This window comes from Lactuca virosa, chromosome 4, assembly GCF_052849685.1.
Source record: "Lactuca virosa cultivar CGN04683 chromosome 4, Lactuca_virosa_CGN04683_v6, whole genome shotgun sequence".
NCBI lineage: Eukaryota > Viridiplantae > Streptophyta > Magnoliopsida > Asterales > Asteraceae > Lactuca > Lactuca virosa.
Genome location: NC_136429.1, coordinates 110,357,083 through 110,384,794, shown reverse-complemented (window position 1 = coordinate 110,384,794; position 27,712 = coordinate 110,357,083). Strand labels below are relative to the sequence as shown.

Here is a 27,712-nt window from a genome sequence, read left to right as displayed (position 1 = left end):
ATAATTGCCAGTATAACTTCCAAACTGATAAGCAAAATATAGCTTCCAAAAGTCGTTATCGAACTCTGAACCAGTTAGTTACGTGTCCTAATATAAGTGATCAAATATCCCTCCGTTCTACAAGATATCGTAGGACATGAGACATGGATTATAATCAATCTCATTGTCTAAGTTTTGCTTCCCGATTTTATTTGTGATGACTGAATTCAGACTCCTAATTGAACATATCAATTTAGTATGGGCTCGGCCAAGCACTTATAAGTCAACACCAAATCACCAAGGGGCCCAAAGATATCGCTTTTCCCGTTAGGGCAAAAGGAACGAATAAACTTTGACTTATATGCTTGTATTATTTATCATCAAATCATGCACAACCATACGTTTTATAACATCAAGTTACTAATGCGTTTATGTATTATTAATGCACAACTGACTTGTAAATAACAACTCATATATCTCTGTTTCAAGAATATAAGATATTATCGTCTCAGAATTACTCGTGATAAAATCCATGAAGTAATTCTTTAAGCGTGGGTTTATCCAATACTCAAAATCCCTATTTTCAAAGTACCCATGAACATTGTAGCAAAATTATTGCTATGTCTAAAACTCTTCATACAATCTACAATCCAGTTCATGACAGTCTTAATCCACTACTTACTTCCAAAAGTATGAGCGACTGTGGAATTTCGAATAATCAAATTATTCAGGAAGTAAAACATGCAAAGTGAAACACAATAATAACCTAATTACCTATGGTCTCAAACTATTGAATATAAATAAAACCCTTATTATTTAATCACCATATTAACTAGACTTTATTCATTGTATAATGTTTCGACTAATCAACTAGAAACTTGAATTAAACATTAGTCATGCCATGTTATGAACATGTATACTATGTTTCTCTATGGTCCTTCCTTTGTGAACAGATCGACTGGACACTATTCCAATGATGCTCATTTCACAATTCCAAATTATTGTCACTAATAAATATGTTAGAATTTCAACCGTACATTCATTGTCCTTTTGTGATGTTGAAGCTTCAAAGTCATAGAGACTTAGCTAACGATATTACAGAATGTTACATTAGAACTTTGTTACTAAAAAACAATTCCATGGAAATAAAGTCTCAAATTCAAGGTGCACTCCTTGAACACCTTTCTTGCATCAAAGTTTCCAACTCATATGTAGATTTTAATAATCAACTCCCATTATGGAAACATTTCCATATTCTCATGTGACCATTAATTTTGATCAAGAAGCATCCCAATCTAAAACATGTCACTATGGTCCTTCCAACCAATATTATGCTTCCAACTATCCACAAACAACCAATCCTTTGGTATAACCTCAAAATGTTCTTGACAGTTGTTCAACTTTAGTCACACAAAGTTCTAGTCCTTTTCCATCTCAATGCCCAAGACATTTGGAAAAATCAGAACAAGTGAATATTATAGCATATGCAATCGATCCTATATCCAAAGCATATGGGACTCGATTATGTCTCACACAAGGATCTGATATCTGATAAGTCTCTTGCTCTAATATTTCCATATATCAAATTTCCTATGTTGATGCATTTCAACATGATATTCATATATTATACATACATATATATATATATATATATATATATATATATATATATATATATCTAAGACTAAGTACTATTAAATCCTTCAATCTAAACTTTTAGATTCGAAACGAAGTATGAGTGACCTTTCCCTTAAGTCTAACTATAGCGAAACAATTTCCAAACTTTGCAACTTGCTAATTTGTAAACTTTGTTTCCTACAAATAATATTGCCAACTTGCAACACTTAGCATAACAATTATGCTCCCGTTAGCATAACAATTATGCTCCTACTAGCTTTGAAATGTACTCAGAAATCAACTGGACTTCTAGAAATCAATACTCTTGACTTTCTTACTAAAGTATAGATTTATGATACGTGATGCTTCGATAAGTCTTCAACTAGACTTCTCAAGCTTATACACCTTCATTAAATAACATATGTGTGTGTGTGTTTAAACCCTTTCAAAACTTATTGCTATATGTCCTGAAAGTTCAAACATTCCCTTGTCATTTCTCACAATTCGAACTATGAAAAGGGATGTCGTAATCATATTGCGAATTTGAGAATGCAATTTTCACAACCACTAACCATAATGATATTTATTAGATCTTTAAAATCTACTAGCGAAAGTGTTTCCTCCTAATTATTCACATAAACTAGAGTGAAACCTTTTGCCACCTATATTTTATGGTGTATACGTTCCCATCCATGTGAATCCATCATTTCCAACCTAAAATCCTAAGATAAGGTTTAGGACAAAACCAAATTCAAATTTAGCTTCCCTTTCATGGACTGAACTTCGCTTAATCTTAATTTCTTGCACTCTGGTAGCACAAGGGCCTACCAGTGCTTCCATGTTGTTAAACAACTCACCCATATTGATCAATGCACTTTAACTGACCAATGTGTTTTGCTTTTGCAGTCAAATGAGAACCATATAACTCATAAGCACTGTCAACCCAACTGGAAGGTGCACAGAAACAAAAATATGTCAACTCAACACGATAGGTTATCAACCTTAGGTCGTGTGCTAGTGATAACTAAAAGGTTTACTCTCGATTGACTCCTGAAACTCTTCAAGATCAATAATACTCCCACTGACTTCTTGACATATAAGATTTTCTCTCAAGGAACATTTCTTGACGAGCTAAAACAAATATTCAAAAGTTAGTCTGGATTCCCGACACGAAACACTTCATGAATTGGTCTTAGTTTATCCTTTGTTTTAACCCAAAAAGCATCACAACTACCAATTCCAAATGTGTTTGAGTAAGAAAACATTATTACTCCATATTTCATGAGGTGTTATAAACCTATTTAGTATAAAATAAGTTTCAAGATACGACTCGAAGTAACTAGAGCATGGCTCTAAAACTTGATTAGAAATGAAATATGACTCATCTCTCGATTGAACCATTTCAACAATATCTGATTCCTCTTCTGTCACACCCCAAAACCAGAACGGCGGAAACGTTCGGGGGTGGAGGACGTCATGTATAGTATCACAACAATGAATAGTAGTAAACAAGCAACAACATCATCCATTGCATTAATAATATAATTTAATACAAGTGTGTTCTGTGAAGTGTATAAGACACTAAAAATGTAAATCAAAATAAAAGATGAGTCTTGAACGAGCTCCATCTTCTCAAAACCTGGCACCGGTACCTGTCTACTGCTGACCTGAGAATACAAGTTATTTTGAAAGAGTTTATCAGCTTTAAAGCTGGTGTGATCATAAGTATTTTAGTGTCATTGTTTGTATGAAAGTGTTTGTAAGTACTTGATGCATAAGTTTGTAAATGTTTGTAAAATGTTTGTAAATGTTTGTAAAATGTTTGTAAATGTTTGTATCTCCTAGAAAACCCTATGTTTTCTACTAAAAGTAGCCTTCTACAAAGGCATCAAATGTTTGTATGTATGTCTCTTGTAAGAGTATGTATTTTCCCAAATCTAACTATCATTAACCAAAAATATAGTTTTTACATTACCGTTCATTGTGTGAAGATCACAAAGTGAATGCAATGGGGAAATAAAATAGTACTGTAGTGTTGTATTAAGTAACTACTGTTGTACTAACTACCTTAAACCAATTGTTATTTAAAGTACCATGTGATATGCCTGTACCATACTACCGACTAAAAACACGACGATGAAAGACGTCGGAAGAAATGACATTTGGCACCCGTAGACTTGCAAGTCCCACTGTAGCTAGCAGCAAGGTGTAGGATAGTCAATCCAGTATATATCTATACACAAATTCAACGCTCTCCTTCTAGGAGACTCTGGATACAAAACGAGCCATGACAGGTGATGCCATGCCCCGTTACGTGGCTCACATAACTGTTGTAATGTTCTTGTATATGTATTGTATGTACAAGTTGTATTGTATGTTCTCTCTCTATCTAGTATGTATGTTCTCTTTGTTTCTCATAATAGTATGTTCTCTTGTATAATGTATAGTAAGTACTAGCTGTATTGTATGTTCTCTCTCTGTCTAGTATGTATGTTTGTTTCTTATCACTACATGTTATGTTTGTTTCTCATCACTACATGTTATGTTTGTTTCTCATCACTATATGTTATGACTCATGAATGAACTGACTCATTGTATTTTTCATTGTTCTAGTAATAGTATTTGTAACTTCCTAAACTATACCTATTATAGTTTACTAGCAATGTTGTTTGTATAAATGAACATGTTTGTATACCTTTGCTACCCAAAGGTATTGAACTGAAGAAGGAACTTTTGTATCTATATACATATACATAATATATAACTAAGATTCAAACGACCTTCGGACAAACAACCGATACCCTAAGACCACAACCAAACAAGGAACAGGAGGTAGGGTGAGTTATCAGTCCTAAGTCCTTTGAATCCTACTTATATAACTATATCTAAATAGATACACATTTAACAAAAATATATTAGTTTAAAAGACAAAGAAGTTTTGTAAAACCTATTGAAGAGTTTTAATAAATATTGATGACTTGATGTCATTTCATAAAACGATTTGAAAGCGGTTTGGCATAAAGAAACAAGTTTGATAAAGAGTTTAACAAGTAAAAGTGTTTGATAAACATTTTGAAGTAGTTTGTTTGATAAACCAGTTTGAAAAGTAAGAAAATCCATATGTTTGATAGTCATTAATCACATGTGATTGATATACTAACTATAATTTATCTACTTGTATTCCCCCCCCCCCCAATAAAAGCATTTAAAATCATTTAAAAGGTTGATTAAGGGGTATGAACTCACCTGTAGTGAGTGGTTTGGATGAACGGATGGTATAGGATGATAAGTGTCAAGTGAAGACTTGAGCACACACACGGATCCTATTGAACATATATTGACACATATATGTATCCAATTAGTCAATTTACAACAAATTAATCAAGTAAAGACACCCTAAAACATGGATAACACTTGGATTCAAGTGCCAGGAGTACATTAGGGTTGCATCTAAAGGTTGTATGGCCTCTCATTGGAGTTTATGGCCAATATGGGTGTAACACATCAGTTTACGGCCCATGGTAACTTCCCCATGAGTTTACGGCCGTAAACTCATGGTATTATGTACCATTTTGTGTTTAAAGGTCTTATAAGTCAAGCATTAGCATTCTATGATCAAGTCCAAGCCTTAGGAAGTCATAGTGGCACAATTGCACCACTTTATAGAGTTTACGGACCATGGTCATTTCCCCATGAGTTTACGGCCGTAAACTCCATGTGTTCTTGATCTTTTTGATGTTTAAGGTCCTAAACTCTTCAAGGAAGTGATCTAGACTTGTATCCAAGGCTTAGGAAGGGACTAGGCCTCACTATGCCCCCTTTATTAGGGTTTACGGCTCAAGAACATGTCTTGGCCGTAAACACCTTATGAACTTGTGTTTCTTGATGTTTTATAGATGAATAACAAGTGAAACAAGCCTATATCAAGCCAAGGTAAGAGTACTTACACTATAGAGGCTTGTAAGGGGGTTCACGGCCCAAGAACACTAGTGTGTGTTCTTGGTGAAATGAAGAACACTTGAAGATCTAAGAAAATGGAATGATTTCATGGATGAAATCATGTAAGATCACTAGATAATGAAAGAGATCAACTAAACAAGGAAGGAAACACTTACAATCTTGAAGATCTTGACAAAAATTCGGATGATACTTGAGAGAGAATGGTTCTTGACTTGGAAATGGTAAAAATGGCTAAAAATGACTAAGTGTCATTTATATACCCTTTAGGGTTTACGACCCTAACACCATTTTGGGCCGTAAACTCCAAACTCTTGGAGTTTTGGGACTTAAATGCTGCACAATTAACCCTAAAGTATACTTCCTATAATTATCTCTTGAAGTACTAGGCTTTACAACACTCAAACTGACACCAAACAACTTAAAAGTTGGCAGAAACTAGACTGACTTCTATTGAAGTGAATGCTTGTACAGGATAGAAATTTTGGGTTGTCACATCATCCCCCCGTTAGAGGGAATTTCGTCCCGAAATTAGAGTTTAAGCAAATAAGTAGTTACAAATAACTAAATAAAAGATGAGGGTATTTCAGTTTTAACTGACCCTCGCGCTCCCAAGTGAATTCAGGTCCTCGCTTGGCGTTCTAGCGAACCTTCACTATCGGGATTTGGCTTTGTTTCGTTTGCTTGGCCTCTCGGTCCATGATCTCTATAGGTTCTTCCACGAAGTTGAGGCTCTCGTTGATCTCGATCTCGTCGAGTGGGATTACAAGAGTCTCGTCGGACAGACACTTTTTCCAGTTCGAGACGTGGAAAGTAGAATGTACGTTACTAAGTTTGCGGGGTAGGTTGAGTCTGTAAGTTACAGGGCCGATTCTAGCGAGAATCTCGAAAAGCCCTGCGAAACTCTTCTGTCGGTCTCTGGAGGCTTTCAATCGTCCACTAATCTGAACGATCCTCTCTATCTATTCCCTCTAACTCTAGGGCGTGTATTGCATAGTTGGTTTCGAGTGTCTTAAGCTGACGGAAGGCATAGGTAATGACCTTACCTTGTTGCATCAAAATGCAACTGAGCCCTGGATTTGGACGCATCGCAATAGACTACAACGTCTTCTATTCCTTTTGGGAGGGATAGTATCGGTGCGGTGCACAAAGCTCGTTTTAGCGTTTGGAACGCTCTCTCCTGCTTCTCTTCCCAGTCAAAGGCCACACCCTTCTGGGTCAAAGTTGTAAGGGGCTTCGCGAATCGAGAGAAGTTCTGAAAGAACCTACTATAGTAGTCTGCGAGACCTAGAAATTTACGAATTTATGTAGGTGTCTTTGGATCTGACAGATCTCAATGACCTGGATTTTGGAAGTGTCTACATGAATTCCCTCTTCACTAACAACGTGACACAGGAATTCCTTTTCACTTAATTAATTATGACAATACCACAAGCGATATAACAGTAATTAAATCCACAATTAACATTGCCAATAATAGAAACGTAATCAACACTTTCATTAATGCGATTGTAAGGAAATACAAAGTAAACCAACTAGATAAACCAAAACTTCACTTTTATTGATAATAAATGAAAATTTGGAATTTGTCCTTACAATGCATAAAAAATGAAAACTATGTTTGTAGACATTTCCTTAGCAATCTATTAAATTATCCTAACTCCTTATTATCAACTCTAAATTCTAATCATCGAACCATGTGACCAAAATTCATCTCTCACGATCAGAATTAGCTCACTATTCTTAATCTTCCTTTTTTCTCTTAGATCTTGCAATACCATCAAAATGTGATCATCACATTATGTATTAAGAGTATATGAATAGGAACTTGTTAAGATAATGGAGTTAGATAATGGATGTACCTGAAGTAGAGTAACACGACTTAACTTTACTGTGACATCCCCATTTTCACGGCCAGAAAAGACCGATTTTGTTTATGCTTTATAAAAAAATCAGAGTACTTCTTTTGATAAAAAATGTTGCGGAATTTGTTCTCAGTAAAACATGATAAATACGTTATCAAAGCATTTATGAAGAAATGTATTTTTTATTCATTTTAAAACATTTGGGATGTCATTGTCAATACAGAAACATAAGCATAAACCGAACTTACATTCATTTACACTAGTGATCTACATCTCTTTAATCTCTCAGTGTAATGTAACTTCATATCGACACCTGTGATACAAATAAGCTTGAGTGGGTCAGGTTGGGAAACCTGGTGAGTACATAGAGTTTTCAACCCACAATAATATAATTATTATGTTTAATCGTCAAACAATTAACCTAATTACCCATCCCCATTATCTTCGTTATTCTTAAGGGTCTACCCTAAGAATCATATATCCTGCATTCGTTCATTTCGAAGTCCATCGCTTCCAGGGTTCATATGACAGGCACTAAGTCCATAGCTGACAATGCTCGTTCGTAAAGCACTAATTCCATAGCTGCTAAAGTTCATTCATCGGGTACTAAATCCATAGCTACCAGTGTTCATCTAATAGGTACTAAATCCATAGCTACCAACGTTTATCTAACAGGAACTAAGTCCATAGCTACCGGCATTTATCCAATAAGCACTAAGTCCATAGCTGTCGGTGTTATTTATTAGGCACTAAGTCTATAGCTGCCAATGTTCACTCATATCATCTTTCATCTCTCATCATTCATCTACCCATGTTTTACCCAACATATTCGTAGATATAAAATACATATACTGTTTAAATTATTTAAAACATGTATAAAATCGTTCATCCAACATAGATAGCAAGTATAGAGGTTATATGCACACATAACACGTAATTTATATAAAATACTTCATATCTATATGTAAGATAAAGTAACTATGTACTCATTTGTTAAAGTGATGATTCCAAACTCGGACAGCGCTTCGCTTCTTAACAATATAATTTCCTTCGACGAAACCTAGTATTATTACCACTAGATTTTAGTCTAATATTTACTGTGACTAATTATTAGTCTTAGCATTATTGTTATTATTATATAAGCGTTTAAACAATATTTTCCAACAACTATGTACAGACAGGGGCCAGACATAAAACACCGGATGGCAGGACCATTTTGGCATATAGCACTTCTGAAATCCAACAATCCTATGCGTCCCTTTAAACCAGATTCCCCGTACCGCGAGTAGTTAAAAAGATATTATAACGACACTTATATAAGTCATAATAATAGCCCAAATATTTATTATAAGTTCATAATAACAATACTAATTTTAAATATAAGCTATATTAAAATAGGGTAAGCATAACTTACTAACAAGGGGGTTTTAGCTAGGAGTCGGGCTCTGCAGGGGCAGAACTTCGTCGCTGAATCTTTCTAGGAAAGATTCGTGCAGCGCTTCAGCGCTCACCTTACTATACTAAAACTACAGAAAGAGAAGTCGAATCACGAGGGACCGAAATGTTCGGGGGATAAGAAGAGAAAGACTCTTGAATCAAGAGAATGGTGCAAGAAATATGAGAGCCCAAGGCTCTTATTTATAGTAATTGAATTTACAAAAACTACCCTTCATAATTACTTAATGACCTTATAGTTATATAAATGACTAAACACTCATTCATAATACTATTTTAAATAGATTTAACGATATTTGTACTAAACTAATGTCGAAAGTACTCAACACTAGTCTTATAATGACCGCATCGTCGATACCTTTCTGATGATATATACATTTGTATATATATGTATACGTATATATGATTTATACTTTATTTTAATACGTAAATATGTTATTATAATTTATAATTTGTTCATACGAACTCCGTTTTTGACGCTCTTTATATCCACGCGTAGGTGGATACGTACTCTACAACTTTCATTTAGACTCCATCGGCCAATTTTGACTTTATTTTTAAAGTTATATTTTTAACAGGCCGGGACAGGAAAAGTCCGTTAAAAATTCATAACTTCTTCATCCGACGTCCGTTTTCGTCTGTCTTTGTACCGTTGCGCTGATATTAATGAGATCTTCAATTCTCATTTAGGTTGCGTTGGCCAAAAATCGATCGATCTAATATTCGAATTTCGGGTTGTGCATTGCTATGCCAAATCTTAGAAAAATCATAACTTCCTCATACGAAGTCAGATTTTGTCGTTCTTTTTTTGATGTTCTCGGTTTAACGTATACTACAACTTTTGTTTAGATCGCTAAGGCTAAAAAGTCTTCTATCGTAAATTCACTATTTACGTCTCCCGGTGCCGTGCCGGTTTTGCCGTAAAACTTCGACGGGCCATAACTTCTTCGTTATAACTCGGATTTCGGCGTTCTTTATATGTACGGAACCCTTGTAACATATACTATGACTTGGTTAAGATTATTCATTCTAAATAATCTTGTATTAAAAAGTCATTTTTGACGCTTATCGTCTCTAAATTGACTAGCCCGAATCTACAGGCGTTACACTTACCATCTCTAAGATCTTCCAGGTAGTTTGGGCAGTTTCGCAACCAATGTCCCTTCAATTAGCAATAGAAACATATGGACTCTTTAGAGTTAGCACATGGAACTATCTCAGAACTAGCATTCCTCTTTGACATACGATCAAACAATTTGACATTGGTCGATCCCTTTCCATTGGCAAGAGAAATCTTTTATAGACCACCATTGTCATCATTGTCCATATCCATGGAAACTTTGGAATTAGATCCTTCAAACACTTTTGCTTCACTTGCGCTCTTAAGCATTTCCGCTTCATCAACAATCAACATATGTGTCAGATCAATTAGGTTCACGCCGAGGTCGTTCATATAAAAGTTCTCAATGAACTGTTCATATGACTTAGGAAGCAAAAGTATAACCAAATAAATGGCCTGCTCCCTTAATAAAATGACACCCATTCTGTCCAATTTGTCAATGTATGATTTCATTTCCAGAACATGCGTACACACATAATTTCCATCTCGATGCTTGCATGACAACAGGGCTTGAGTAGTTTCGTATCTTTCAACTCGAGGAAAAAGTGACGTGGGGAGAGTTACTGGAGGAGGAAGAGGAAGAGTTGGAGAAGCATGACGTCCATTTCCACCATTGCTCGAAGAAGGGAACATACTTTCACCTTGATCAGAATGTGGAAGATCATCTTCAGATGGTAGAGGAAAACCGTTTCCAAAAGAATTAGGAAGACCATTGTTGTCTTGGCTTGACATCTATAATAGGAGAAAAAGAGAATTCAAGTTAGGATCCATATTTTCGACTCGAACTATAAATTAAGGCTAGGATCCATATTTTCGACTCGAACTTTGAAGAAGGATGTCGTAATCAAATTCGAATCTATTTTAGGTAGGTAAGGCTTTTACCAATTTCAATCTTATGAAACTCCTAGATCTTTTTAGATTCGTTGAATCTAATCAATGACATGTTAAATCTCAGATTATGCTCTCACTTTTGTGACTGGGATGCCGAGGATCACAAACGAGATGTGAATAACCACGCAAATTAGATTGGTACTCTCGATGCCATTTATCATCTCGTTTTAATGTGTCGGTTAGCCACACGAGCTCCATTAATCAAATTTTCGAGACACCCACTACCACTCTTTATCAGTCCCCCATTAGTGTGTCGGTTAACCACATACGCTCCACTAACGACTTATAAAGTGTAATGTGCAATTTCATTGATTTGCATACAAAGTCACATTTTCCTAAAGTAACTAAGAGTGAGATTTTAGAAAATAGTTTAGTTACTTTATAATCGCATTATACTTATTAATGAGAAGCCGGGAGAGTTGGGTGTCAAAGTCTTGAGAAAGTTGGATGTTCAATCACTTTCTAAGTCACATAGTGAGTTCCTTTGGGACTACTATGAAACAGACTATGACATGAACCTTAATGATCATATCTATTTGCTTGGTGCTGCTGAATCAGCAATGATTTGGAACGATAGTAAAGCAAATTTGATTAGAAGATCAACTTCCCAAAAACTTTATGGACAGTGACAATGGTGACACTAGAAATCCAGAAAAAGCATTCTCTTCCCAATGGAAAGGGATTGGCCATAGTCAACCCGGTTGACCAAATGGTAAAGAGAAAGGCTAAGTCTGAGATAGTCCCATTACCAAAGGGTCCATGTGTTTATTTTGCCAAAGGAAGGGGCGTTGATTGCAAAGCTGCCAAATTTACCTAAGGATGTTAAAGTCAATAAGTTTGACTCTACATCAGGTAGAGCCCATTATCTAACTATGTTAAGTTCTATTCTGAGATCCTCATTACATGATGTGACTGGGTCACATGTTGATGTTTTACGAATCAAAGAATAGAGAGAAATCTTAAAGGAAGTATATGCTGATTCTGATCGCGAAGGTGGATTTCGATCGCATCAGAATTTTGAGCAGTTGCTTAAGAAGTTATGACATATTGCTAAGGAATAGATAACAATAATTTTCCATGTGGATTGTAAGGATAAGTTTTTCCGCAAAGTTTTAAAATAAAAGAAAATTGTTTAATTTTATTTATTTGAAGTATCCTTACAATGACATTTGTGGAAAATTGCTGCTTATATGATTCCACTGACAACAATATTGGAAAATGGATTTGATTCTTTCATTTGTGGTAGTGTCTAAATTTACCAAATCAGGAAAGTTCCTCATCGCCCAAGTTTCAATTGGACCGAAACTTGGAATCATGCAAGTTGAATAGTATGATGAATGAGAACTTTCAAGCATTGGAAAATCAAGACTAATTACTTGTTCACATGGATATGTGAGTCAAGTAAAGGACTAAAGGGATCGAGTACACATTCTTGTGCACTGGTCAAGTCCACCACAAAGATCGATAAGACTATTCGTCATGATTTACTAAAGTTTAGTAAATATGGTTATACTTACAGGCTTAAGTGTAATTCTGAAGCATTGGAAAAGTCTCGATGTATGGCAGAACGAATGAGAAGAATCAAATTAGGCAGAAAGATAAAAGTTTCTCAAATCTGAAAAGATGGGAGAGTACTTTAGTATCATGTTTTGTGATCATCTTAATGATTAAAGAACCACATCACAATTGGTCTTCTAAGGACATCTTAGTGTATTCTTATGACTAAGAATAGGAGTTATGAATTGTTGAAATGGTTAAATCGAGAAGATGAGTCATACTTCGTTTCAAAACAAGTCTTAGATTCATACTCCAAGACTGTAAGTTGAGTGACATATCTTAAAGAAAAGTTCAAAACACTTGTCAAATGTAAGAGTAAAAGTGTCCTATTCTTGTACATTTGAAATTGGTAAGTTGTGATGTTTTGGGTTAAACAAAGACCAACTTAGGCCAAGTGTGTGAAGTGTTTGTCTTGATAAAGAAGTTGCACTATCTCTTGAATATTTGGCAAGATAGTCTTATATGTCAAGAGGACAGTGGGAGTCTTAGAGATTCTGAAAGCTTCAAGGTCTAATCAAGAATAATAACCTGTAGTTTAACACTAGCAAACGACGTGAGGTTTATAACCTATCGTGTTGACATATTCTGTGCCCATTCCAGTTAAAGTTGGCTTTGCATAGGAGTTTTGAAAGTTCTCAATTGGTTGCATAACAACTTGGAAGCAATGGCAGGCCCTGTACTGCCAGGTGGCAAGAAGTTAAGATTGCATAAGTTCAGTCCATATGAGTTTGGATTTGTCATTATCCTTGTCTAGTGACTATGGTTTTGACAGATTCACATGGATAAGAACACATACACCATAAAATCTAAGGGTCATAAGGTTTCTCTCCGATTCATGAAAATGATGGTGAGGAAACACTTCCATCAAGTAGATTTGAAGCAGATGACAAAAGGTCTAAACAATTGAGACTATGATGACAGCATCCCTTTTCATAGTTCTGAAATTGTTTAGACACGCGTGCATGCTATCTAAGGAAAGGTGTTTTATCAAAGCAATCTCGTATCGGAAGTCTGAACTTTGGTAAGAAAGTCAATAAAGTATTGATTTCTAGAAGTCCAGCTGATTTCTGAGTACATGTCAAAGCTAGTGGGAGCATAAGTGTTATGCTAATAATCATCATGTTAGTGGGAGCATGATAATTATTGTTAGTGTTGCAAGTTAGCAATGTTAATTATAGAAAACAAAAGTTTCAATTCGTGAGGCTGCAGGGGTTGAAAAAGTTGTTTTGCTATAATTAAGGGAGAGGATATACTTCATTTCAGTTCTAAAGGCTTAGATTGAGACCTTAATCATATTTAGTCAAGAATATATATGAATTTCATGTTGGATTGGTTCAACTTAAGGAAATTCTATATATTGCGTTCTCAAAATTCGATTATGATTACGACATCCCACTTCATAGTCAAATTTTGAAAACATGGCAAATAAAAATATTGTAGCAAAAGACTGGTCTAGAATCATGTCTTTATGTGAGACATCATGAATCGTGTCCCATTTACTTTGGGTACAGGATCGATTGCATGTGCTATAATATTTGTCCTTTCTAAATTTTTTCCAAATGCCCAGAGGCATTAAGAAGGGAAAAGGTCTAGAATTGGATATGACTAAAATGATTAAGCAATTGTCGAGGACAATCTAAGGTTTACCAAAGATTGGTTGCTTAGGGACAGTTGGAAGTATGGTGCTAATTTTGGAAGGACCATATTGACATATTCTGAAAAGAGGCATCTCTTGTTCAGAAGTGATAGTCAAAATGAGATATGGAGTTGTCTCCATAGGTGGAAATTATCTGTGTAAGATTAGAAAACCTAATGTAAGAAGCATGTTCAAAGCAATGTACTTTGAATATGAGACTTAGTTTCCATGGAGTTGAACTCCATTGGAATACCTTATAATGATTGTTGACAAGTCTTTGTGACTTTGTACATATTCATTACAGGAGGGTCAGTGCATATAAGTTTAAAATCTAAACAGATTTCGATAAATGATAGGAATTTGAAATTCTCACATTTTTCAATAAGGATTTGGAAGTGTGAAATTAGAATCATTGAAATTATGTTCAATTGGTTTATTTCACAAAGTAAGGATCATAGACAAACATAGAGTTCATACTTGGTGTATGGCAAAGCTATTGTTTAGAAAAACATAGTGTACATGCTTGGAGCATGGGACAACTAGTGTTTTTAATTCAGGTATAAAGTTGATAAAACCGAAACAGTGAAATAATGAGTAATCAGTATGGTGATAAATAAAAGTGGTCTATTTATATTCATAGGGTTTGATACCATATTTGATTCATTTATTCTTGTGTTTCATTTTGCATGTTTTGACTTCCAGAATAAACTAGGTCATTCTTCCTGAATGACTAAGTTATTCAAACTATCCACAGTCGGTCATATGTTGGAAGTAGATATGAATCAAGACTGTCATGGGTTGGCTTGTAGAGGTCTAAGATATTGGACAAAGCGGTGCTACAACACTTATGAGTGCTCATAAGTTCTGAGTATTGGATTCAACCCACGCTCATTTGAATCACTTCATGGATTTTATCACGAGTGATCATGAGACGATAATATATTATATTCTTAAAACCTAAAGATATGAGTTATTACTATGAGTTGGTTATACATTGATTGCACGAAAACGCATTGGTAAATCGATGTTATAAAACGTGTCTTTGTGTATGATTCAACAAGTAGTAGAACAAACCATATGAGTCGAAGTTTATCCATTCCTTTTACCTTCGGGATAAAAGCGATATATGTGGGCCCCTCGATGATTTAGTGATGATACATGTGAGTGCTTGGCCAAGCCAGGACTGATTTGATTTGTTCAATCAGTCAGTCATCATGAATCGGAAATCGGGAAACAACAAATGGACTGAGAGAATGATTGATAATCCATGTCTCAGTCCATATGATATCTAGAATGGAGGAATATATGATCACTTATCTAATGGACAAGTCATTGACAAAGGTCAGAAATCATCGGCAAGGTCAGAGCTCGACGGAAGCTTTTGAGAGCTACGATTGCCAGTCGGTTCTTGAAGTCATACGCAATACTAGTTTTAGACTTATCCAAGTGGGAGACTGTTGGATTAATGTCTAAGTCCATAACTATAATTGGTAAGACTTGACCCGACCCGGCATGGTCCATTTAGGTTGCATGGCATCATGCATTTGGATAGACTATAATGAGAGAAATAACACTTAAGGTTTGTTAATATATTATAAGTTATAATATATTAATAAGATTATTTAATTAGTATTGATCAATAATTAATCTAGAATTAATTAAGTGATCAAAAGAAGACTAATTAAATATATGGGTTGATTGTGTAAATCACCCATACTTGTATAGTGGGCTAATGCTCCATGGATTGTCAAGTTGGGCTAAAACCCATAAGATACTCCATGGATGCTCCATGGTGTATTTGTACCCATGGATCATGGAAATGAAAAGCCATGACAATTAGGGTTTACCCTGATTATCACTAACTATATAATGATCTTATTCTTGGAGAAAATCGGCCACTATGTGTGATAGAAAGGGCTAGCAGATTTGATGAAGTGTTCCAATTCTCTCAAGTTATTCCAAGTGTATTTGGTGTTGTGTAAACCATTTGAGGTGTCACACTTGGGGCACTAGACACTCAAGCTTCATGAAGTCATTCTACATCAAAGAGGTATGTAATTCTAACTTGATATATTCATATGAATCAATGTTATTATGCTAGTTAGGATGAATACCTTGGAAAGTTCATATTTGCATGTATAATAGAGAAAACATAGATCCAAGGTATTTAGGGTTGCATGTACACTTAGGAGTGTTAGAATGCTCAAAACCCAACACATCATGTTTTCACTGCGATCAGGTAGGCAATAAGAAGGTCGATTGTCCGGTGTTGAGGGGAGGAGCAGTGAGTGCGCCTGCTCCAACTACTTTGAGGATTACCAATGGACGAGATAGTAGAGCGGGAGCCCCCGCGGAGAGGAGTCGAGCTTTGCAGTGTCAGTAGGGGGAGGTTAGGACTCCAGCAGGCGATGTTGTGGGTATGTATCTTTTGCTTTATTTTCAGTTTTATCAAAAATTTTGTTGTTTGGAATCTTGCATCGGTTTTGGGTAAGTGTATCCTTGGTTTATTTCTCTGCTTATGTTTGGGTTATATCTTCAAGAAATGTTATATGCCATTTGCATGCCATAAATCAGTAGTGGTTTAATGAAGGGTCGCTTCTCTTATAGTGGGTTTGGTATGTTCTGTGTTATCTTGGTTGTAGTCGAGATAGGTTCTGGGGCATTGTGTGGAAGGTTTATGGTCAGGATTCAGCGGGATAGTTGTCTGGTATCACCAGGATTTAGTGGTTTTAGCATTTATGCTTGGATTGGCTTTTGGAGGTGCCGAGGGAAGTGGTTTGTTGTTGAGGTTTTGTCAGAGTATATGTTCCTTGGACTCCAGGATTCGAGTGTGGTATCATTTTGTAGTATTTAGAGTTATCAGTGCTGCTGGGTTTTGGGGAGTGTTTAGCTGGTCTTCAGGGATTATGCGGTCTTTTGAGTTTGGCTACTAATGGATCACTAGCATTATTCACCGGTCCCTGTGCAGCAGTGAGATTGTGGCAGGTCTGTGACTTGCTCATGCATTTCTTCAGATGGTTTAGACCAAGATGGGTCTGTTCACAAGGGTGCGGGAGGGCCACAACATGTTGGTAGGTTTCGGGAGACCGAGTATGAGACAAGGCCACAGTTGGTCCTGTAGTGTTCAGTTTGGCATCGGGTTGGTGTCATGATGGTTCGGGTAATTATTGTCAGTTAGGGTTTTCTTTCGGAAGTCGCGTGGGGCGGCTGTAGGAGTGCCTTTTGGCCCAGTAACCGAGCGGGAATTCGGTATTTCAGATAGTTGACAGGAGTTGGGACTAGGGAGGTCTCGATTGTTTGTGGGAAGCAGCCAGGAGGCAGCATGGTGCTTCAGGCAGTAGTTGTGATTTGAGGTTTCGTGTGAGAGTGGGATAATTGGTTGATTAGGAAATGCTAAGTCACTCGCAGTGGGATTGAATAATCTCAGATAATTGATTTGACCCTGTTGCGCAACTCTCGTCTGAGTCTAACCGTTGCATGGATGAATCTTCTACTCGAAGGATTATCTGAGCCTTTTGTCGAGTATAAGTGTTCTGTAGCTATATATGGTCAGTGAATTTGTTCCCTTTGAAGCATTTCGTTTGGTATGAAACTCTATGGGGTTGGCATGGTGGCGGTTCAGTGTGGGAGATCTGACAGGGAGTCAGACCATTGAGGCTTTAGGTTTCGGATTTCAGGTGAGGTAGGATTGGTTTTATTTAAGCGTAAAGTTGGAAACTTTATGTGGCCATCTAGCCTTATGGGGTCAGATCTGCATTTTGGGGTTTTGTCATTGATGATTAAGTGCTTAATGGTTAAACCCTCACTCTTTTAAGTCTAGGGTTTGGGTTTGAACCCATTTAGGTGGTTCCTTGGGGTAAAGTTGGAAACTTTACCCTTCTAGATCTCATTTTGGTGTAGATCTGAGTTGTGGAGTTCTTGGAGTCGATAATGTTGACTTAATGTATTAAGATGTAGGTTTCTGGAGAACTCGGCGAGTTTATGGATAAACTCGACGAGTTGGCTCGGTTTTTCCCCGACTTTGCGGTTGAATAGAGGAACTCGGCGAGTTGAAGGATAAACTAGGCGAGTTGGGTCAACTCAGGCCGTTGAATTTGACTTTTGACTTTAGCCTTTGACCGAGTCATTCTAAGGGGGTATTGGAGGTAATCAGAATTGTAATTAAGAAAATTATAGGCTTAGGATAAGACCCATATGAGGTTGGGCCCAATTTGGAAAATCGGGCCATTAGTGGGCCTTTGTGGATCTTTTGGATTTGGGCCTCAATTTTGGTTCATGATGGATCAGGGGTAAATGGTCATTTTAGCCCAAGTAAGGATTATGGATTATAGCTTGGGACCCAATTGCTAATTGGATGTGTTGTTGGTATTGATAGTTGTGAAGCCGGTAGGGCAGCAGCTAAGGATTTCTTTCAATGAGCTTTTGCATTCGAGGTGAGTCTCCTCAAAGTTCTATGGGTCGAAGGCACCAATGTCGGCCCATTTTGGTATATGTAGTATAGGAAGACCCGGGGATAACCCGTGGCAGTTTGTATGAAAGACCAGGAGGCAGCTCTTGGCAACTGTATGCAAGATCAGAGTCTGAACTTTGGCAGTTAATTAGTTAAGTAGTGTAGATTGTATGCTAGTTGTCTTTGTGATGCTTGCATGGAAGACCCGGAGGTCGCTCGTGGCATAAGGACAAGACTATGGATGACACATAGCACATTTTATTGATTGTGGTATATGTATGCTAAGTATGGCTCATTGATATGAATGATATTTATGGTTCGATTGGTATGTGTGGTATGTGGTATTTGGGGAATTCACTAAGTTTTGTGCTTACAGTTTGTGGTTTATGGTTTCTGGTACTTCCGTTTTGAAAGGAAGGGGTCGACTTGATCGTAGCGCATACACCCATGTTTTCCGCAATGTGTGATCTTTGGGAATGAACTCTGATAATTTTCTTATTTGAAATACTTTTAAATGTTTGGATATATTTAAAATAGTGTTTTAATTATAATAAAAATGAAATTTTTATCCTTTATTTTCAAGATGTTACATATCTGTTGCAATGCGGATGGCTCGGAAAAAATTCATCTATTGATCATTGGTAAGTATGCAAAGTCACGTTGTTTTAAGAATGTCAACATGAATAGCCTTGATTGTGAATAGCGAGTCAACAAAAAGAGCATGGAAAGAAACATTGCAAGCGGCAACAACTCTTCACAATTTTTTGTTGCAATACAATAATATAGTGTCTCAACTTTTACGTGCAATTGAGAGATTTAAAGATGAACTCAATATATATATATATATATATATATATATATATATATATATATATATATATATATATATTGAAGTTCACAAACAAAAAAAACAAGTGACTATAGATTCATTTTTTACTAGACAATTTTAGAATTTTGGAATATTTTAGTAATTATTAATTTATAGTTTCACTGAGACCAATATATTACATTGGGATTTCATAAAAATTATTATTTTATTATTTTATCGATTGGGGTCCAATTTTGTATTAGTCTCAAGTTGGAAGCGAACAAATTATTAATTTTATCGAGGTTATTAATTTATTGAGTATTAAATTATAGAGTTTCTTCCGTAAATTAATTATGTTGAGCAACTTAAATAGTTTTAATTTGAAATGAAATAATGTATAAGATATAGAATATATCTTATGGATGAAGATGTGGCTAATGATTTACAACATCTATGGAGAGACGGAGTAACGTCTTATAGTTCTTGTTCGTAGTTGAATAATTTAATTTTACCAAGTGTCTAATAGTTTTTGTTCCGAGTAAACATTATCAATTGAACAAGGCCTCTTTAGTATTAAAATAAAGGCATAGTGATGATACCCTAAGCTTGGTAAAGACAAATGGTATCAAAGTTTATTTACACTAAGCCAAAAGCATGGTCGATAAGAACAATGATAGGAATAGGGTTCATATAATTTAAAATTAAAATTCTTATTTTACTGTATGAAAATTACATATTTAACTTATCACAATCACTACTTTTTTCTCGTCACGTTAGATCAATATAAACAAATCATAATCATCAATCACAAAGTATAAGACATTCAAAAAAGTCAAAACGTTACTTCATACCCCAATAGTTTCGTATGTATACATGTTATATCATAATCATAAACAATATTTTTCTTAATAAATCAATTGAACGTTATTATTTTAATAAATTGCTATTATTTTTCATCCATAAAAACAGGAGTAAATCCGTGAATTTGTATGTTTATACATATAAAAATTATAGACAATGCATCATTAGACTTTCATTTGAGGATGCATTGTCAATATTTAGAAAAAATATAAAAATAGCAAAGACTTGGTATACATTATTGAAAAGTTTTTTTTTCGGAATAATAATATAATACTATAGAACATGTTTTTCTTTTTCTTTTTTCATCTTCATTTATCACTTTTATATTACTATATTTTGACATATTTAATCACCATACTTCTAAAAAACGTCATATCCTTAGGCCATTTGATAAGAATAATTTGATTTTTTAATCCTCTTATCAATACTTAAGAGCAAAACGTAGAAAAGTTCAACCATTTACTTATCAGCATTCGGAAAAACCATTATATTTTGTTTATATACAAAAAAACCATTATATTTTTATTTACCTTTCAGATTCACCCAAATATTAATTTTTTTAAGAAGTTATCGGTTGTTTTGTGTCATGACATTTATTTTGTTTGTTTTTAGGTTTACATGAAAAAAAATAATTTATTTTTGCTTGAGTAAATGGTATATTTCTCACGTTTTACCTTTTTTGCTTGAGTAAATGATATATTTCTCACGTTTTACCTTAGATAAAAGACAACATCACATATTTTTGTTTTCATGTTAACCTAAAATCAAAAATAGATAAATGTCATGTCACAAAACAACCAGTAATTTCTTTAAAAGACCGAATATTTTGGTTAATGTGAAATGTAATTGAAAATATAAAGATTTTCTGCATATAAACAATATGTAAGGGTTTTTCTAAATGTTAGTAGATAAATAGTTGTGTTTTTCTGCATTTTGCCCTATTTCTATATAATACAACAATATTAAACCATTGAAATAGGATGTCTTTGGCACAGAGCATTTGAGAGCTTATAACTTTTAGCGTTTGACAAACCATTCAATTATGAACAAAAAGTCTCGTTTGGCACTACAAACTTTTAACATTTAGTTTAAACAAAACGTTCAAAATTTAAAAGTTATGTCACATAGCGTTTAGCAAAACACTACCAGCTACCAGCTAGTTTTGCTGAACACACCCTATATTTGTTTAAAATCAACAATTTATATCTTAAATGAATACTCAAACATATTGTGGAACATACGATACATATATGTATTTTTTTTCTGAACGGTTGCATATCTATATAATCATATATTCTAACGAATTACTATAATGTAAAAAATAATCCAATAATTACAGGAGATATCTAAACCAAGCATTCTAGACTACATGAGAGTTGGAAACTCGGTTTTCAACGAAGAAAAAAATTAAAACAATACTAGCAAACAGGAAATTAGAACATATACATAGATGGGCTAATTATAGTTTTGAGAATCAAATTTAGGCCCAATACTTAGAAAGTGAGTTGATCAACCCATTTCTATGAAACCCATAACAGCCCACAACCCTAGGCATTTAAAAAGAAATTCATCAAAGTTCTTATGTCATCTTGTTTATGTGGAAATGTCATGAATGGATAAAAGAGATGAGAGATATGTATTTCTTGCAAGTGAAGAAGAAAGAAGTTAGAACGAGTATGGAACAAAGTACCAAGATGTTTTGATGTTACATTTAAAAATTCTTAGTGTAATCTGAACATGTTTCATATATGTTGAGGAATTTTTGGAAAATACCTTTTTTTTTTAAACAACGGAATCACATTAAAACGAAACTAGCGAGATCCCCCAGTCTTATATTTTTATGTTGAAAATAGGATGCTAAACATTATTGTGTTGAAACTTGAGAAGAGTACAGTTAGATTTGGGTTCAGTTATCAATAATGAAAGAATTAGATTATAAATAATCACATATACTAATTGTCTATGTTATTATGTTATTAGATCTTTCACTGTGGATAAAAAATAGTACTTGACAAACACGAAATCTCTGAACTGATCAAAACTTTGACTTACTTGGATATATTTATATTGATGGGAGTGGGTATCACCGTACATCATGGTATGTGACGTGTCATTGTGGTGCTTCAGTGAACACAACACCGTCCAGTTATGTGAGGCGCCGAAAAGCCACCGCACGAGAAGGATATAACCCCACCTTTTTTTTAACGTTGTTTGACTGTTTTATAACAAATATTTTTTACAAAAGGTTGTTTCCCCTTTATTATAAACAAGCACTTAATACTTCACATTTTTAACCACAAAACAAACATCAAACACTTTGTTGGAAAATAGAATGAAAATATTTAGCAAACTTTACATTTATCTTTAAAATAAAACTAGGGAAGAATCCCGCTTTGCGGGATTGGATACGCCACATGAAGTTCGGGTATGACACAACACCATTATATAGTCGTTTAGATCCACCTGAATTGTGGATGCAGACCAGCTGTTATAACTCTGTACTTATAGCCCACAATGAACATATTTGGTGGAAAGAAAATAGCAGACCACTCGGGACTTGGAGAAGGTATGACGTCAACTTTCTTGAATGGAATATATGAATTGAAATGCATATATAAAATCTCAAATTAATAAGATGTAATCTAAGTATGATCCATAAAGGAATAAACATAATAAAAAAAATCATAAAACAAAAAATCTACGTGACCCATAGAAAAAAAAGACTATGTCTGACTCTTAACAAATTATAATAAAAGTATATAGGTCCATAATTTGTATTTGAGAAAGTATAAAGGTCATGTTGCATTTCTTCAATGGAATTGACACTTACACCTACCCCTCCCCACAAAAATCAAGTTTACATACCAAGCCATTATCTACCTGCTCCACCTTTTGTATTTCACCAATCGTTTTGACCAACCATCAATTGGTAAGGGGTTTACCTATTTGTTATCTTAGGCCATTATGCTGAAATCCAGGACGTATCTAATATATATAACATTTGAATTTCATTTATAATATATATACCACAAAAATTAAGAACTATCTTAGAAAAAATTTATAATATATATACCACAAAAATTAAGAACTATCTTAGAAAAAATAAAGGACCTACCTTGAGTTTATTTTTCTAAAAAATATCTTAAAAAACCATTTTAAAATGGACAAAAAATAAGTTATATGGAGCATTTGTGCTGTTAAATATATAGGGTTAAATATAATATATAGTTTTTATCAAACAATAAGGTATCAATGCACTAATAATCAACTAATTTTTCATTAAATCGTTAGGTTTTTTCAATTATATTTCAGTCGGTTTTTTAAAAAAATTTTAATTGGTGGTGGCTGATCGGTTTTTTCAGTTATATTTCATTAAATCGTGCACGACCCGACCCAGCCCGGCCCGACCCCTCACAAGTGTTGTTGATCTTTTTATCGGCTTCACTTAATTTGGGAACCACGTGATATTTTGTTCTAGATTCGCCACTGCTAAAATCCATCATTTTACGCGCACACACAAAAAAAAACATAAAAAATCAAGAGAAGAAAAAAAGAAACATTATTGATTTGACCAAAAATTTCAAACATATTATTTGCAGATCCCAACTTTTTGAATAGATCAGCCATAAATGAATCAATATTAGTAACTACTCTCCTTGAACAATACCAGAAACGAAAATGAATGTTCTTTAAAAAATTGACTATGTGATGACAGATATGATCACATGAATTGTTGTTGGTTTCTTCACAGTCCTCTTACGAATAAAAGAAAATAAGCAGCTTTGTTAATTTATAAACTGATAAAAATAAATAAATAAATAACAGCAAAAGTGAGAAACGTTCATTCAGTAAGCCCATACCTGCCAAAATTAACCACTATCTCTTTACCATCAACATTTCTTCCTTAAACAATGACATAAACATAAAAAGAAAAGATTGGTTTTTTAATTCATGAAAATAATTTTGTATTATATTATTAAAATATTGGTTCAAAAAAATTCACAGGTGGGTGTGTTTTCTCTCAAGATTCAATGATTAGTAGAATGATTTGCAAGGTACAAATTCACAGAATTTGGAACTAATGAGAAACACAAAGTACAAGACACATAAAATGCTCAGTTTGGGTAGGCCTAAGGAAAACACCAATGGGTCCTGCGATACTTATCAAATCAACCTCACCAAGGATACACTGCATATATGATCCGTATATACCAAAAATAGGAACAATCTAAAATCAATATCAAGTAGAAACAATAATGTATTGTCAATTGAAGCCAAAACAAAGACAAAAGATATTGGCAACATAGACCTTTGTCCTAGAGACACCTCCATGTGAGTATTTGTAGATATAACAGGTAGAATCTAACCTGTAAAGCCATAAAAATATGTACAAAGACAACCAAAATGTACGAAGCAACAACAATCTTCCTTCCCATCTGAACTGCACGTTAACAAAATTATTATTAATATTAGTTATCTATTTCAAATAACAATTTTATAATGTTTTAGTATATATTACCCAAATACACAATGATTGAGTTATACATCACATGAAGAGTAAAAACCTCCAATAGAATTGGGCGAGATGAGCATCATTGAGGTCATTATTAATGAAATTACCGTTGCTTGTGCCACTACAATTACAAATTACAATAATATATACCAAGTCGTTAATGAAGAGTAAAAACCACATACGAAAAACAAATCAACAATTAAATCTGTTACCAACAAACCTTATGAATCAAAAATTAGGATAGACGAATGGAGATGAGACAACATAAAAAAACCGAAGTCGGTCAATTGACGATAGATTTGTTTAGTTCATCTTCTGAAGTGGCATTTTTATATTCCTCTCAAATAAGAGCAATGTTAAACTTAGATAAAATAACACTCATACTGAAGATATTTAACCCTAACAGATTTACTAATGGGCATCTAAGGAAGTTAAAAGCATACCTGCTTGTTGACGTTGCTAATACGTAGGAGACCTCCCCTTCCATACTTTAGCTATATCAGGACTGAATTGTTGATGGTGATGTCCGTACTTCCTCAGTCGTCCCTCCATCAAAACCCTACCTTGTTATACTACAGAATGCTTGACAAGGATCGCCCTTCTGAATTCCGATTTTGAAAGTTATGTTACACTCATCATTCGATAATCGATTATCTGGTGAAAATTGCTAAGAATCCTACAAACGAAAATGATTTGTTGTAGCAGGTGCCACTTGGTCAATAGATTTGTAGAGAGAAGAGTAAGCAAGCATACCCAAATCAAAAGCGAAGAAGAACTAACCCATAGGAATCACAGAAGAGCCGACCCAATATCGGTGGTGGTTTACCGGTGATGCTCTCTAGATGGCGCTTCAAAGATGTCTATGGCGGAACGAAGGTGGGAAGTAAAGCAGAAAGGGGATCAGGGGATAAGTAGAAACATGCGGTTGATGAAAGTCCTCTGGAACGCTAAACCTGGAAGCAGATCGAGGACACATATAGCAAAAGAATTAATGGATTAAACGAAAATGAAAATCCTATGGCTATGAGAGAAGAAGAAGAAGAGAAGGTTACATACACTGTGAAAGGAAGCTTCAGATCAGAGGTGAGAATAACCTTGAACGACACTTTCCCTCAGGCAGCAGCACTCACCATAGCAGCAGATCTTTTGTTGCCTCGCCTCCGATTGTATTTAAGCAGTGTTACAGCGGTGGAACCATCCAGAAAGAAAGAGATAAAAGAGAGATAAGGCGGTGGAGAGCAGTGGAGTGAATAGACATGCAGATGAGATGGAGAGACACAGTAAACAAAAATGCAAGTTGCAGGTGTAATCCATTATCTAGTATAATACACATAAACATATATAACTAGACAAATTCCGGAGGATATTAATAATATATTGTTAGAATATTAAAAAAATATATTTTTATAATGATTACGTTATTGACATTAACTTTGACATAATATTTCTGTACTATAATATATATATATATATATATATAAAACCTCAACTATTTTGAACAATAATATTAATTGACATCAATCCACCTTCCTCATTAATAAAATTAAATATAATTATCTATTTAGTATTATTTTTAACAATTTTTATGATTGATTAATTTAAATTTTTACTTATGCAATTATTTTCTAATTTCATTAATGATATTCATTTAAAATACAATTGATTTGTAGCTAACATTATGTAATTTATAATTTGATGATATTATCATTTAAAATTATTGTTCATTAATTTTAAACCACTTATTATTATTAATAAGTTAAAGAAGACTTTTAAGAAACCTTAATATTATTATTCAAATATGAAACATATACTAAATAATAAAGTTATAAGATTAACAATTTACATTTCAAAAGAAACTTGCATGGATAATATCACATATCCATGATTTTTATAATTTGATTTTATTATTTATAACTATTGTTCGTTAATTTTAAAACCACTTATTATTATTAATAAGTGAAAGAAAACTTAAAAAAAGCACTTATTATTATACTTAAAATGTTAAACATATACTAAAATATAAAGTGATAAGATAGAAAAGTTACATTTTAAAAGAGACTTACATGGATAATAAGGATAATATGACATATCCATGATTTTTAATTATTTATTGCTTTAAAGCAACACAAACATACTGTAACAACGTAAATTTCAAAACAAATTTTTGATTTTTAAATCATATAACCTTCACATCACATTTCATAAAACTCGTTTATTTATTTTACAAAACACAATCCCTCGTTAGTTACTTATTAATCCAGGATCTTCGAAACATAATTCTTTCTCTGATGTGTACAATCATGCCAGTGCCGTCCCGCGATTCTGAGGAAATCTGAAACACATAACACATAACACGGTAAGCACGAAGCTTAGTGAGTTCCCCAAAATACCACATATAACACATATTAGCCACTCGAGGCTATAACTCTATGGACCCTCTGGTCCTAACTCTGTGGAACCTCTGGTCCTAACTCTGTGAACCTTCCGGTTCCAACTCTGTAAACTCTGGAACATACACAGCATAAATCACATAGAAATAATGCAGTGCATCACGATCACATAAATAACATACAAGATACTTTGTCATATAACTCTAATTACCACTCTAGGTAAAGTATAGTGAGAACACTCACCTCGGGTAACTTGGTAAATCTCGAACTCGATAATACTGGTCTAGCCTCCGCCTAATCACATGGAACAATTACTATAATCAATATAACTCTCAAAGGCTAGACTAATCCCACTCTAAGTTCTCTCAGAAGGGCAAAAGACCATTTTACCCTTCTTATGGCTCAAAGATCCAATCATTGACGAAACCCTAAAAGTCAACAAAAGTCAACCCTCCGGGTTACGCTGCGCGTACCAAATCTGTACGCTGGGCGTACCCGGCGACTTCACAGAATCGGGGAATGCGACCCCCTACGGTGCGCGTACTGGGATTACGCCCCGCATAACTCCCAGTTTCATACTCCTTTTGATTTTGGGTCTTAAATGGTTAAGACA

The 27,712-nt window shown here is 34.5% G+C and overlaps 1 protein-coding gene across 14 annotated transcripts; it reads right to left on the bottom strand.

Annotated features, from left to right (window-relative positions):
- Positions 1-24,210: 24,210 nt before the first annotated feature.
- Positions 24,211-26,010, bottom strand: LOC145107225 (uncharacterized). 14 transcript variants are annotated; one of them, XM_079044065.1, is made up of 6 exons: positions 25,766-26,010; positions 25,490-25,662; positions 25,153-25,385; positions 24,762-24,830; positions 24,506-24,632; positions 24,211-24,385 (listed from the first exon to the last, which is right to left on the bottom strand). In XM_079044065.1, the coding sequence occupies exons 3-6, from the start codon at positions 25,194-25,196 to the stop codon at positions 24,275-24,277; spliced, it is 351 nt and encodes a 116-aa protein (XP_078900191.1). In that variant the 5' UTR covers positions 25,197-25,385; positions 25,490-25,662; positions 25,766-26,010; the 3' UTR covers positions 24,211-24,274. The 14 variants fall into 14 exon arrangements, 1 of the variants encoding a protein (XP_078900191.1); XR_013707759.1 differs by lacking the exon at positions 24,211-24,385 and having other exon boundaries at positions 24,406-24,637; positions 24,716-24,830; positions 24,930-25,385; XR_013707765.1 differs by lacking the exon at positions 24,211-24,385 and having other exon boundaries at positions 24,406-24,637; positions 24,930-25,385.
- Positions 26,011-27,712: the final 1,702 nt, after the last annotated feature.